The 15,463-nt window shown below is 41.6% G+C and overlaps 2 protein-coding genes across 2 annotated transcripts in view; one reads left to right on the plus strand and one right to left on the minus strand.

The window, feature by feature from the left end:
• Positions 1-98: 98 nt before the first annotated feature.
• LOC133472154 (zinc finger protein OZF-like) lies at positions 99-9,943 on the minus strand. Its single transcript, XM_061762587.1, has 3 exons — positions 9,708-9,943; positions 6,482-6,629; positions 99-1,981 (listed from the first exon to the last, which is right to left on the minus strand). Exons 2-3 carry the CDS (start codon positions 6,597-6,599, stop codon positions 723-725), a joined length of 1,377 nt encoding a protein of 458 aa, XP_061618571.1. The 5' UTR covers positions 6,600-6,629; positions 9,708-9,943; the 3' UTR covers positions 99-722.
• A 1,842-nt stretch (positions 9,944-11,785) lies between these two features.
• Positions 11,786-15,463, plus strand: part of LOC133472152 (zinc finger protein OZF-like) — a 33,283-nt gene continuing 29,605 nt past the window's right edge. Inside the window, exon 1 of the mRNA XM_061762585.1 lies at positions 11,786-12,236. Within this exon, the coding sequence (XP_061618569.1) occupies positions 12,113-12,236 (124 nt within the window). The 5' untranslated portion in view covers positions 11,786-12,112. The remainder of the gene's footprint in view (positions 12,237-15,463) is intronic.

Consider the following 15,463-nt stretch of genomic DNA (forward strand, 5'->3'; position numbering starts at 1 on the left):
GCCACAACAATTGTTATCATAATATTCTGAGTTGAAGATTTTTTGGCTAGTCTAGCCATAGCTGCACATCATTAAATCCAATAAAAACAAAACAAAAGTAGAAGAAAAATCAACTTTTACTTTTCAAAGGAAGCAAGATCTTCCTTCCTTCTTTAACACACCAACAGCCTGCTGATCTATGATGAGGGTCTTTAAGGGTTTGGCTCATAGGCTCTAAACCTGCCACCAACCTTATTACTGTGTAGGAAGTAGTGATACGCCTCCGAGTCGTCTGAAGTGAGAGTTGAGAATGTAGCTAGCTAAAGACGCTACATACGATTTACGTGATCTCTGGCCACTTCCTCATGTCATCCGCCCACCCCGCAACATTAGTAGGAAGTACGAAACGGTACAGTATACAAACAAGTAAACAGTACTATCTAGTGTACTAAAATAGTTAAGATATCATGTAACTGATAAAGACACACAGAAAGAACAGACAGAACATGAAATAATTTCCAGCGTCCTGGTCTTTCAGCTTGCCTCGTCCATCCAGCCAGTCGTTATGCTGGCCGTCCTCGCACTTTGCTCCACTGACATACGCTCCACAGTCTTTGCAAACCTCTTAAACGTTTGCCTCCCCTATCACCTGCAGCTGCGGACTCTCTTTAAGAAGGTACATAGAATACAATCATCCTTGGTGCATGAACTGATGAAGCCTGCTCGGACGAAAGGCAAAACTTTCATTGATCACTGCTATTGTCACCAACACATTTGTGATTCTTAGCTGGATACTTATGAGAGAACCTTTTTCCACAAACTGAGCAGGAAAAAGGTTTCTCTCCAGTGTGTGTTCTTGAATGTGCTGTCAAATATCCCTTTCGAGAAAATCTTTGACCACAGACTGAGCAGGCAAAAGGTTTCTCACCGGTGTGTGTTCTCATGTGACTGTTTAAGGTTCCGTTCTGAGAGAATCTTTGACCACAAACTGAGCAGGAAAAAGGTTTTTCTCCAGTGTGTGTTCTTGTGTGTATTGTTAAGTTTCTCTTCTCAGGGAATCTTTGACCACAAACTAAGCAGGCAAAAGGTTTCTCACCAGTGTGGGTTCTTGTGTGTTTTCTTAAGTTTCCCTGATCAGAGAATCTTTGACCACAAACTGAGCACCCAAAAGGTTTCTCACCTGTGTGGGTTCTTCTGTGTCTTTTTAAGCTTTGTTTTTCAGGGAATCTTTGCCCACAAACTGAGCAAGAAAAAGGTTTCTCCCCAGTGTGTGTTCTTGAGTGTTTTGTCAAATATCCCTTTCGAGAGAATCTTTGACCACAAACTGAGCAGGCAAAAGGTTTCTCACCAGAATGTGTTCTTGTGTGATTTTTTAAGGTCCCATTCTGAGAGAAACTTTGACCACAAACTGAGCAGGCAAAAGGTTTCTCCCCAGTGTGTGTTCTTGAGTGTCTTGTCAAATATCCCTTTTGAGAGAATCTTTGACCACAAATTGAGCAGGCAAAATCTTTCTCTCCGGTGTGTATTTTCATGTGTTGTTTGAAATTGCTCTTTGAAACAAACGTTTTCCTACATTGGGAACATTTCCAGGGTTTGTTGGCAGTGTGACATGTGATATCATCTTCCAACTGTTCATCTTCATTATCATCATTAGTGTGAGGAGAGTGTGACGTCGTGTCATCACGACCTGATAGTGGATCTAAGAGTCTGTCTGCTTCTGATCCTCCACAGTGGTCTCCATCACCTTTTGTTTTCATGTGTTGACTTGAGCGGCTGCTTGGAGGCTCCGCCCCTCTGCCCTCCTCACTTTGACCTTCATCTTCACTCTTTAAAGGGACACCAGTCGATGGAATCTTGATGATTTCCTCCAGCCCTTCCTCTTTAATGTCTAGGAACTCTTCCTCCTCCTCTTTGATGTGTTGAACCTCTTTGTCCTCCTCTTCCTCTTTAATGTGAGGGGACATCGACTGCTGCCGCTCTAGATGAAGATTTTCACTGATGTCTGCAAGACAAAAGAAGACAAACGCACATGGGTCAAATCTCATTTGTTTACAATATTTACAACATCTCAGTCCTCGATCCTGTTTACACATTAGCGCCTTCAACTAGAGATCCCATCGAGGAGACGACGAGGACAACAGAGGACTGCTTAGCTCGCTGGCTCATTACTTCGTTGGCTAGGGAATGTAATAAACAGTTAACTATCCCTGAAGTGTCTCCGTTGTCTGGGCCTGCGTGTGTCGCACGGGGAGCAGCTGTGGTAAGTTGGACGGCCCTGGCGCTGGTTCGTCACTCCGTGTGCCCACTGCCGGTGTGGGGGGTTGGCTGTCGAGTTCGCCACTGCCTTGCTCCGTGCACCGTACGTGTACACACACAGCAGAGACAAGGTAGTCCAAATAACACAAAACACATTACACTTCAGGGAGAATGTATTTTTGGGTTGTAGGCTAGCAAGCTGCACACTGTAGTAGTAGAAATGGGCTGTTACTATTACTAAGTAACTCACAATTGCGGCAGATAGCCACTGAATGACAGCGCCTGGTGCTTATATAGTGAGGGAGGACCAACTTAACAGTATGCAAGAAAGTCCAAGTGGGCTTGGTTTTAGCCACAGCAAAAGAAAAAAATAATAAATAAATAAATGGGGAATGAGGTTAAAGGACACTACATTAGTGTATTTTCGCCATTTTCCCGCTCCTTGAATCAAATATGTTCACTTCACTTTCACCTCCTTTTTCCCGCATGTATGATGTCAGCACATTTTCATCATGCACTCGCTTTGTTCAGCTTCACAATTAACTCTTTCCTGCCATTAACAGCGAGCTACTGAATATACCAATAAAGTCAAACTGTGAGGGCTGGCAGTGAATGAGTTAAATCAGTGGATCCCCAAGGAAGAAACAAAATCCTTGCTCATTTGTTGTCCTTCAAGTCCTCGAAAAACTTGTACTCTTTGCAGCCCTGTATGGGATAACATAAAATTAATTGGGAATGGTAAAATGTCCATAAGAATGGGTGCCGTAGTGTGTGGTTCAGTTATTGGCCCAGGGATGAACCATATAAGGAGTTATGTCCCGATATTTGGAGTCACCAAAGACCTGCCCGTTGGCAACGTAATGTTCTACATGAATGCTATACTACAAATGTCAATAAGATGTCGCCAGAGTTGATACACAGAGGTTGAGTTTCCGCACATACAGTGAGAACGGAAAGTATTCAGACTCCCTTAAATTTTTCACTCTGTTATATAGCAACCATTTTCCAAGATCATTGAAGTTCATTTTTTCCCTCATTAAATGTACAAAAAGAACCCCATATTAACAGGGGGAAAACATTTTTGAAATTTTTGCAGATTAAAAAAGAAAAACTGAAATATCACACAGCCATAAGTATTCAGACCCTTTGCTCAGTATTTAGTACAAGCACCCTTTTGAGATAATACAGCCATGAGTCTTTTTGGGAATGATGCAACAGGTTTTTCACACCTGGATTTTGGTATCCTCTGCCATTCCTCCTTGCGATCTGCAAGGAGGAATGGTTCAGTTCTGTCAGGTTGGATGGTGAAAGTTGGTGGACAGCCATTTTCAGGTCTCTCCAGAGATGCTCAATAGGGTTTAAGTCAGGGCCCTGGCTGGGCCATTCAAGAACAGTCACGGAGTTGTTCTGAAGCCACTCCTTCGTTATTTTAGCTGTGTGCTTAGGGTCAATGTCTTGTTGGAAGGTGAACCTTCGGCCCAGTCTGAGGTCCTGAGGACTCTGGAGAAGGTTTTTGTCTAGGATATCCCTGTACTTTCGATTGACGCTTAGATGTAAGGCCAAAAAGTTATATCTTGGTCTCATCAGACCAGAGAATCTTAATTCTCACCATCTTGGAGTCCATCTGGTGTTTTTTCTTTAGCAAACTCCATGTGGACTTTCAGGTCTTGCGCTGAGGAGAGGCTTGCGTCGGGCCACTCTGCTATAAAGTCCCGACTGGTGGAGGGCTGCAGTGATGGTTGACTTTCTAGAACTTTCTCCCATCTCCCGACTGCATCTCTGGAGCTCAGACACAGTGATCTTTGGGTTCTCCGTTACATCTTTCACCAAGGCTCTACTCCCCCGATTGCCCAGTTCGGCCAGATGGCCAGCTCTAGGAAGGGTTCTGGTCGTCTCAAACGTCTTCCATTTAAGGATGATGAAGGCCTATGTGCTCTTAGGTGAACTTAAAATGCTGTTTTTAAATTGTTTCATTTATTAAGGGGGAAAAATGGCTCTGTGTGAAAAAGTAATTACCACCCTTTTTAAATCATTAATTAATTGTGGCTAATCACAATTTTTGCTTAATGTTCACTGATCACGCCCAACCCTGATTACCTCCAGACCTTTTCAATTAAGAAATCACAAACACAATCTGTCCTGACAAAATCAACTCAGACAAAAGATCTAAAAAAGCTGCAACAAAATGACACGAGCCAAAGAAATTCCAGAATAATCGATAAATAAAGTCATTGACATCTATCAGTCTGGAAAGTGTTACAAAAGCTAGTTCTGCAGCTTTAGATTCCAGCCATTATCTCGACATGGAGAAAACATGGGACAGTGGTGAACCTTCCCAGGAGTGGCTGGCCTACAAAGATTACCCCCAAAAGAACAGCGATGACTCATCCAGGAGGCCACAAAGAAACTCAGGACCACTTGTAAAGAACTGCATGCCTTCCTTGCCTCAGTTAAGGTCGGTGTTCATGACACAACCATAAGGAAGAGACTGGGCAAAAATCGCATCCATGGCAGAGTTCCAAGGTGAAAACCACTGCTGACAAAAACTAACATAAAGGCTCGTCTTACTTTTGCAAAAAAAAAAAACATCTGAATGATTCCCAAGACTTTTGGGAGAACATTATATGGACTGACGAGATGAAAGGTGAGCTTTTGGGAAGGTGTGTGTCTCGTTACATCCAGCGTAAATGTAGCAAAACATTTCAGAAAAAGAACATCATACACTCTAAAAACAATTCCTGGGTAGTTTGTGCTGGGTCAAATTTCTGGATTCTTTTTCGGGTTATATGTCTACTATGTTAACCCAAAACCATCAAAATAGATTTCGCCGACCCGGTCGAGGCTGCACTTCAACCCACCGCTGCCGTTGAAGATTGGTGTCCCAGGTGTGAGAGAGCATGTACGCTCCCTCATCCCCATTGATGGTGTTGTTTCCACGCTTCCGTATTTCTATTGTTCCTTTTATCCATTGTTTGTATATTGGTTTCTGAGGTGATGCTCTTCTCATTTTCCCAGTCGGGAAATGGTAGAAAGTTCTAGGAAGTCAACCATCACTGCAGCCCTCCACCAGTCGGGGCTTTATGGCAGAGTGGCCCGACGGAAAACTCTCCTCAGTGAAACACATGAAAGCCCTCATGGAGTGTGCTAAAAAACACCTGAAGGACTCTAAGATGGTGAGAAATAAGATTCTCTGGTCTGATGAGACCAAGATACAACTTTTTGGCCTTCATTCTAAGCGGCATGTGTTGAGAAAACCAGGCACTGCTCATCACCTGTCCAATACAGTCCCAACAGTGAAGCATGGCGGTGGCACCATCATGCTGTGGGGGTGTTTTTCAGCTGCAGGGACAGGACGACTGGTTGCAATCGAAGGAAAGATGAATGCGGCCAAGTACAGGGATATCCTGGACGAAAACCCTCTCCAGAGTGCCTAGGACCTCAGACTGGGCCGAAGGTCACCTTCCAACAAGACAATGACCCTAAGCACACAGCTAAAATAACGAAGGAGTGCTTTCAGAACAACTCTGTGACTGTTCTTGATTGGCCAAGCCAGAGCCCTGACTTAAACTCAATTAAGCATCTCTGGAGAGACCTGAAAATTGCCGTCTACCAACGTTCACCATCCAACCTGACATAAGTGGAGAGGATCTGCAAGGAGGACTGGCAGAAGACACAGGGGGAACTCAAGCTACCAGGGTCGCTCGGGAAGTTCCTGCAAATGGTTCACATTTTCTCTGTTATGACACTGGTCTGGTTGCAAACTGACAAAGGCTGAAAGCCGAAACTGCCAGCAAAGTAAGAGATTCCTCTTAACCGGAAAAGTTGTTTTGTCAGAACAAAAGAAATACAAAAACCCTTTAGAAGAAGAAAAGATGAACATTCTAGACCTATCACATTGAGTTACCGTGTGTATTAAATGCCCAAAATAAATAAATTTGACGTGGCTCAGCCATATTTGACTCTGCTCTTGACGGCACACCTCCTCCTCCATTTTTTTCCCCCTTCTGTGTTGTTACTGCACCATTCATCGCATGACGTGGCGGGTTGCTAACATAATCACGCGCACAACGCATGGACAATTACATTTTGAAATTTTATTGATTAATCATTTGTATGATTATAATTATTATATTAATCAACCTAATTATATGTAACCTCACACATCGCCCTCAAACTTCAATAAACAGAGGAATATTATTCAAATTAGAATGCATTTCCAAAACAAGTGAGAGAGAAGTGAACTGACCTGCTCTGCCTTGCACAGTTCGAGGCTGCAGATTGAAAGCAGCGTCCAGTGATAGAATTTTTTTTTCTTCTGGTCCACAAAGTTCCTCCTTGTACTCTGCTGTCCTTCTTGCACACATTTTCACACGATGAACACGACACTCTGCGCTCTAAGTTAGAGGGATGAGAAAAGCAAGTGCAAATCGGACACGTGAAACAATTATATCGAGAGTAAGAGTTGGACATTGTGGGTAGGGTCTGAGCGATATAGACAATATTTCCTATATCGATATTAATGCCTGATATCTCGATAATGATATTACTAGGGGTTCAGTGAAAAAGTTCAAGACATGAAAAAGTTCAGTGCTTTCTGCTGCTCCCGAATCCTGTCAATCATGAGCAGCCTAGACCCGCCGGCCCCCTTTCTGAAAGCCCACTTTTGTGACTGTGTATATGGGTATCATGTCTTTGGCAATGCGGTAAGCTATAGCATTTGTAATATATTTGTGCCTGGTGGACGTTGACGCTACTGAACAATCAAACTTTGTTTGGGGCATCGCTCGGGACGACCGAGAAGTCGCCACATTTATTCTCATCGCGCTACACTCCTCATGTAGTACGTGGTGGTGATGTTTCATAATGTGAAACAGGATCGTTGTACTATCTTGCGTCGTAGCAATTTTCTTCAAGCAAGTCCTGCACCAAACCTCGCTCTGCTGTAAATCCTCTCTTATAAATCCAAAATACCTCCAAATAACTCAAGATGACTTTTTCTTTCCTACTAAATCTACCGAAGTAGTGACTGCTTACTTTCCGCATTCATCTTTCATTTTTGTACTTTTCCTGGAGCAGGTGTATGGTCTGTGGCCGATGAAATGGCCATGTTGCCATCCCGAAAGTGAATAAATGGACGGGGACTCCGGATCGCATTCACTGGAGGACTTATTCATTCATTTGGATAATATTTACAAAGAAAAATGAGCTGTCAGTTATTCGGACTGCTGCTGACTTCGGCTATGTGAGAGTTAGCGAGCTAGCCCAGGAGCACGCAGCTAAATTAGAAGTAAACATTTCACTATACCGTCATTAATCACTCACTGGTTTACTTTTAAAACACCGTAATTACCACTCCTAAACTTATCACCGGGATGGTTTTTTTTTTCCACGGTGATGTCACGTATTGTCGTTATGTATCATAATTACGAGTGTGTCTGCGTGCGCGCATGTGTATACTTTATTTTGTCCTCTTTTTTCTTATTTCTCGTAATCACAAACGGATTGTTTGGCTGACGTGGAAAGGTTTTAAAAACGTTGTGATGAAGCTAGTAAATGTAATCTCCCTCACGGGGTGAATAGTTTCTCTCGATCTATCTATCGATTGATCAATCGCTCCATCTTTTTGGATCGATCAATCGAAGTAAGGTGTTGCTTTCTGGGGCAGTTCAAAATCAGCTTTCGTCATGCAACTAAGCAACGGTTTCAAATGTCCTTAAATCCATCCATACATATCTGCAGCACTGTGAACAAGCAAGTCTGTCTCACAGTTCTGAGCTTTTGGATTTTTCCTCCAGCTTCCTCCCACATTCCAAAACCATCCAAATTCAACATTCATACGCCAGAAAAGACCAGATAGATATATTCTACTGATATTTATCTTGTTAGTTTTTAGCACATTTGTTACTGGAGGAATTAAAAGTAATCCAGTTAAATTACTTTAGTATAATGGTACTTGGATTACAGTACTAACTCCAATTTTTTTAACAGGCCTGAGATTTAAATGTTGAAATTGTGGAGATTAAACAAAATGATTTTCATTCAATAAGCAGTTGCGGTAAGTTTGGTACTTTTGGAGAATCATCAAACACATGAGTGAGGGGGTACTCATGATATGACAAAAATGTTCAAGGGGTACACAACACAAAAATGGTTGGGAACCACTGGGTGAAACAGTGCGTTACTTAAAATGGCAAAGCACTAAAATCAACAAGAGAAAACAGTAGAATATGTAATTATGCATTCTAAGAGATAAGAGACAGAAAGAAGACAGCTACTTTATGACCTCAGGAAAGAAAATGCATGTTTAAACATTATAGACATCCTACAAAAGGATTTTGGAAATAAGTAGCGAGAGAAAGTTAGCCGGACGTTTGATATTACCCTGACATTCGCCAGGGACCCTTACAAGTTATAAGTGCAAGTTATAAGTTACACCAAGGCTTTTGGTGAAACCACTAAAATTCAATAAAAACACTTTTTTTCCTCATTCTGATTGCTGTAGTACTTGGCAATGGGAGGCCACTGCTTACTAGAGGTCAAACTTTGCTTGATATCTTGCAAATTGGATAAACTGTGTGCAATTAATTCTCAGAAATATTCACCAAAAATCAATAAAAACACTTTCTAATTCTGATTGCTGTAGTAGGTGGCAAGGGGATGCCACTACTTACTACAGGTCAAATTTTGCAGATATCATGCATTTTGGTTAAACTGTCTGCAATTAATTAATTGGCAAAAAACCTCCCCAAAAATCAATAATGTGCTCTCCATCCCTAGGTGCTGTGTTGGTGCCCACTGACCCCCCTCCGGGGGTCATCCGCAAAGTTTGACCTGTTGTAAGTGGTGGACTCCCATTGCCAACTACTGCAGCAAAGAGAATGAAAAAAAAACATATTTTGTTTGATATACGATTTGTTCCACATTTGTCACCCTGGGATGTGTAATTTGGAGACGGTCCCTAACACAGCCGGTGACCTACATGTAGAATCAAGCGCTGTTGTTGCTGTTATTGCATATAGATTTGTAGCGAAAACCAAACAAAAAAATCCAACAGCGATTTTTTAACAGTTAGCGAAATTCTCCTTCACATACTACACATGTGATACAGTCGAACATGTAGGTGTGAGAACTGAATGTCAGGCTAATATCAAACATCCGGCCAACTTTCTCTCGCTGAAATTCGGTGTGACGGGATATTATTTCATTCGAGAGAATCTAGTTGTTGTTTTCACATTTAAGAGTCAATATTAGATATTCTGGTCCATAAGCCTTACTAGGAGGTGGCGGAAACAGAACACTTTGCGCTCACACTTGCTCTCTGCTTCGCGAAGTGAGCACAAAAATCGCGTTTCTTTGTTAGCATGCTAAGCTAAACTGGGCCGAAAAGCTTCAACGTGTAACCAAACGACTTCAACCGGACACGAAGACTGACCGAATGATGTCTTAGTACAGTAAAGTAGTGATTGACTTACTGTGAGAAGAATTCAGCACGTTTGGTACAAATTCAGGATTCTTCTTTTTTTTTTGTGCAGCACATGGTAGCCCGTGTGGTTAAGACGAGTGTCGTCCATAGATCTAAAAACTAGATACGCCAGCGCGCTGTATCAGCCCGGTTAAGCAACATGCCTGTAGGTGGCCATGTTGGGAAGGGCGACCTTCCACTGCGGTCAAGCCAGCTGGCTTGACTGCTACTCGTAAAGTAGCAGTCAAGCCAGCCGCCCCTAATTTTGTTCATACTAGGCATTACGGTAATAGGTCGCTAACTCGCGGCGAAAGCCACCTTCAAAATAAAAGCATCACAATAATACGGACGTCAATGCTCTTCGGTTACGGAATGTAACCAGCAAGATTAATATTATTGAATCTTGAGATGCATTAAAAAATGTAGTCTATTTGATATCTTCTGAAAAATAAATGGTAAATGGACTGCACTTATATAGCGCTTTATCTACATCGTCACAGTGCCCAAAGCGCTATACAAAGCCTCACATTCACACACACATTCATGGAGCCAAAAAAAAAGAGGTCCCATCCAAATCTGATGTGGCATTTCAAAATAAAGGTCCCCTGAAATATACACATTTCACAGTCACTGCCACTGATTTAAAACATTCATTAAAAAAATCTATGTCAATACTTCTTTTAAGAAATAATTAGAAATAATCCTGTTCGTATCGCAACACCTTTTCCCCTTCATACATGGAGGAGACAATCACAGGATGCTACTACATTACTGCCATCACTATTTGATGTAGTATATCTGCAATCTTTAAAAAAAGGAAGGAAGGAAGACATACATGGAGCCAGCCATTTCAACAGCACTTATCCTGTTGAGTCGCGGGGTGTTGGAGCCTACCCATACTGAGTTCGGGCAAAATACAAAAAAAAAAATTCTGAGCTGGTCAGCAGTCAGTTGCAGGGCACATATACTGTAGAGACCATCACTGAGTGGGAACCAAACCCACGCTGGCTGCATTGAAGTCAGGCGAATGAACCACGACACCATCAGTAACTGGAAGGAAAACAGTATATTTAAAATAGTTACAAGAAAGACGGTTTTCTATATATATATATATTTTTTTTAATCTTGATCAAACCTCTTTTTGTGAAGACCTGGTGTGGTGTAGTGTCCCCCAGAACTGGACTGGTGTTGCGATAACTCATAGATTTATTTTTTTTAATGAATATTTTAAATCAGTGGTAGTGAAAGTGAAATATACCAATTTCAGGAGACTTTTATTTTGAAATGCCACATCAGATTTGGATGGGACCTCTTTCGTTAAGGAATGCAACCAGCCTTCTTTAACCGAAGAGCACTGACGTCCGTATTATTGGGAGGCTTTTATTTTGAAGGTGGCCTTCAATTTATTACCGTAATGCCTAGTATGAACAAAATTAGGGGCGGCTGGCTTGACAGATACTTTACCACTGGAGGCTGGCTTGACCGCAGTGTCCTACCCATAGAATTCAATGCATGACACTAACATTAACTTGCTCATTTCTAAAACTCGCTCGCTCTGTATACACACACACGGACACACTAATACTATATATATTTATTAGTGATGTGTACAGCTGAAGCCTCATGAAGCTTTGAAGCTTCCCTTCAATTTTTGCCGGGACAGATTCGGAATCAGCGAAAACAACATTAGTGACATCCGGTGGCCGAAAGCAGTAACAGCAACTAAATTGTGTGAAGCAAGACTCGTTATCTTTCAGCAATAAAAGATAAAATACGATGTCGGTCGATGTATTATTTACATAAGTCTGTTTGTGTAATTTAAATAGACGAAATTAGTATTAAAAAGATGGTTTTCCACAAAATTAATATGTTGGTCACGCGTGCATCTTGATGGGGATGACTTGTGAACAGAAACAAAAGGACACAGAGATGAACTGACAAGTTTTTATTCCAAACTAAACTATTTCTCTAAACTAAACTATATATATATATATATATATATATATATATATATATATATATATATATATATATATAAATAAACTAAGTTTGAAATGATGGCAACAAACTATCATATCCAAGTTCCTGCGTCCGCGCATGCGCATCCCTCGTTGCCAGCCTCTTGCACTTTTGTTTGAGCAACCGAATTCGCTCCACGAATTAATTCTTCCCGAATTAGCTGCGAACGGATCGAAACGTCGACACCTTTTCGTCGATCACTACTTTAAAGAAATAAAACACCATTGAAATCTTCGTGTCGGGGTAAACTCGTTTTGGTGGTGCACGTTGAAGCTTCTCGGCCTAGTTAGCTTAGCTTAGCTCAGCTCGCTAGCCGCTAACAAAGAGACGCGCTTGTCAGCGACGCATCGCAAATTCGAGATCGCCTGTGAAGGTGTTGTGATTGTATTGTGAAAAATGTGTGCAAGAACGACAGCAAAGTGCGAGAAGGAACTTTCTGGAACGAAAGAGGAGGACGAGCCACGACGTCAACTCGTGGACGCAGTTCGCATGCAGCCTCGTGTTGTGTTACACAGAGCAGGTTTGTACTCTTCTTACGCTCACTTGATTAGTTACAAACTACTTTCTATTGGTTAAAGATATTGCTGTGTTTACATTTGAATGGAATCTTCATGACTATATGGCATAGTGACGGCCAAATGAAACCTCATGAAGTGTTGACGATTTCCATCGTTGATTTGTTACTGCGGTCAAGCCAGCCTCCACTCGGAAAGTAGCAGTCAAGCCAGCCGCCCCTAATTTTGTTCATGCAAGGCATTACGGTAATAGGTCGCCAACTCGCGGCGAAAGCCACCTTCAAAATAAAAGCTTCCTAATAATACGGACGTCAGTGTTCATCGGTTAAGGAATGCAACCAGCAAAGTTAATTTGAATCTTGAGATACATTACATACATACATACATAAAAAAATTACTTTATTTGATATCTTAGGAAAAATAAATGGCAATGGACTGCTCTTATATAGCGCTTTATCTACCTCATCACAGTGGCCAAAACGCTTTACAAAGACTCATATTCACACACACATTCATAAACCAATGGGCGACTGCTGCCATGCAAGGCGCTGCCATGCCCACCGCAAATTAGGGTTCAGTGTCTTGCCCAAGGAAACTTCGACATGCGGACAGTCGTAGCAGGGATTCGAACCTGTTCTATCTACTGAGCCAAAGCCACCCCAACATAATCCCATTGGTATCGCAAGACAAGTCCAGATCTGTGTGACAGACCACCAAGGACTCCGCAAAAAGAGGTTTGATGAAGATCTGATATTGTATTTCAAAATAAAAATCTCTGAAAACTGCATAAGTTGCTTTCATTACCCCTGACTGAAAAAATCTGTTAAATCTTTTTAATGAGATATCACAACACCAGTCCAGTTCTGGGAGACACTACACCCCACCCCCCCCCCCACCCCAGGTCTCCAACAAAAGAGGTCCCATCAAAATCTGATGTGGCATTTCAAAATAAAAGTCCACTGAAATTGGTATATTTCATTGTCATGATCATGGATTTCAAAAATTCTTTAAAAAAAAAAACTCCTAGTTATCACAACACCAGATCAGTCCTGGGGGACACTACACCCCCCACCCCCCACCCAGGTCTCCAACAAAAGAGGTCCCATCAAAATCTGATGAGGCATTTCAAAATAAAAGACTCTTGAAATTGGTATATTTCACTGGCATGATCACGGATTTCAAAAATTCTTTACAAAAAAAACTCCTAGTTATCACAACACCAGATCAGTCCTGGGGGACACTACACCCCCCCCCCCAGGTCTCCAACAAAAGAGGTCCCATCAAAATCTGAAGTGGCATTTCAAAATAAAAGTCCACTGAAATTGGTATATTTCATTGTCATGATCACGAATTTCAAAAATTCTTTAAAAAAGAACTCCTAGTTATCACAACACCAGACCAGTTCTGGGGGACACTACACCCCCCCAGGTCTCCAACAAAAGAGGTCCCATCAAAATCTGATATGGCATTTCAAAATAAAAGTCCACTGAAATTGGTATATTTCACTGTCATGATCACGGATTTCAAAAATTCTTAAAAAAATAACTCCTAGTTATCACAACACCAGATCAGTTCTGGGGGACACTACAACACCCCAGGTCTGCAACAAAACAGGACCCATCAAAATTTGATGTGGTATTTCAAAATAAAAGACTCTTGAAATTGGTGTATTTCACTGCCATGATCACGGATTTCAAAAATTCTTAAAAAAAAAAAAACTCCTAGTTATCAACACAACCAGATCAGTCCTGGGGGACACTACACCCCCCCCCCAGGTCTCCAACAAAAGAGGTCCCATCAAAATCTGATGTGGCATTTCAAAATAAAAGTCCACTGAAATTGGTATATTTCATTGTCATGATCACGAATTTCAAAAATTCTTTAAAAAAAACCTCCTAGTTATCACAACACCAGACCAGTTCTGGGGGACACTACACCCCCCCCAGGTCTCCAACAAAAGAGATCCCATCAAAATCTGATGTGGGATTTCAAAATAAAAGTCCACTGAAATTGGTATATTTCATTGTCATGATCACGGATTTCAAAAATTCTTTAAAAAAACAAACTCCTAGTTATCACAACACAAGATCAGTCCTGGGGGACACTACACCCCCCATCCCCCACCCAGGTCTCCAACAAAAGAGGTCCCATCAAAATCTGATGAGGCATTTCAAAATAAAAGACTCTTGAAATTGGTATATTTCACTGGCATGATCACGGATTTCAAAAATTCTTTACAAAAAAACCTCCTAGTTATCACAACACCAGATCAGTCCTGGGGGACACTACACCCCCCCCAGGTCTCCAACAAAAGAGGTCCCATCAAAATCTGAAGTGGCATTTCAAAATAAAAGTCCACTGAAATTGGTATATTTCATTGCCATGATCACGAATTTCAAAAATTCTTTAAAAAAGAACTCCTAGTTATCACAACACCAGACCAGTTCTGGGGGACACTACACCCCCCCCCCCCCCCCCCCCAGGTCTCCAACAAAAGAGGTCCCATCAAAATCTGATGTGGCATTTCAAAATAAAAGTCCACTGAAATTGGTATATTTCACTGTCATGATCACGGATTTCAAAAATTCTTAAAAAAAAAACTCCTAGTTATCACAACACCAGATCAGTTCTGGGGGACACTACAACACCCCAGGTCTGCAACAAAACAGGACCCATCAAAATTTGATGTGGCATTTCAAAATAAAAGACTCTTGAAATTGGTGTATTTCACTGCCATGATCACGGATTTCAAAAATTCTTTAAAAAAAAAAAACTCCTAGTTATCACAACACCAGATCAGTCCTGGGGGACACTACACCCCCCCAGGTCTCCAACAAAAGAGGTCCCATCAAAATCTGATGTGGCATTTCAAAATAAAAGTCCACTGAAATTGGTATATTTCACTGTCATGATCACGGATTTCAAAAATTATTTAAAAAAAAACTCATAGTTATCACAACAGCAGATCAGTCCTGGGGGACACTACACCCCCCCAGGTCTCCAACAAAAGAGGTCCCATCAAAATCTGATGTGGCATTTCAAAATAAAAGTCCACTGAAATTGGTATATTTCATTGTCATGATCACGGATTTCAAAAATTCTTTAAAAAAAACCTCATAGTTATCACAACACCAGATCAGTCCTAGGGGACACTACACCCCCCCCCCCCCCCCCCCCCCCCCCAGGTCTCCAACAAAAGAGGTCCCATCAAAATCTGATGTGGAATTTCAAA

This window comes from Phyllopteryx taeniolatus, chromosome 22, assembly GCF_024500385.1.
Source record: "Phyllopteryx taeniolatus isolate TA_2022b chromosome 22, UOR_Ptae_1.2, whole genome shotgun sequence".
Lineage (NCBI taxonomy): Eukaryota > Metazoa > Chordata > Actinopteri > Syngnathiformes > Syngnathidae > Phyllopteryx > Phyllopteryx taeniolatus.

Coding starts and splice junctions, on each gene's coding strand:
- LOC133472154 (XM_061762587.1), bottom strand. CDS start 6,599: ATGTGTGCAAGAAGGACAGCAGAGTACAAGGAGGAACTTTGTGGACCA. Junction 1,982..6,481: donor AACTGTGCAAGGCAGAGCAG/GTCAGTTCACTT, acceptor TTTGTCTTGCAG/ACATCAGTGAAAATCTTCAT.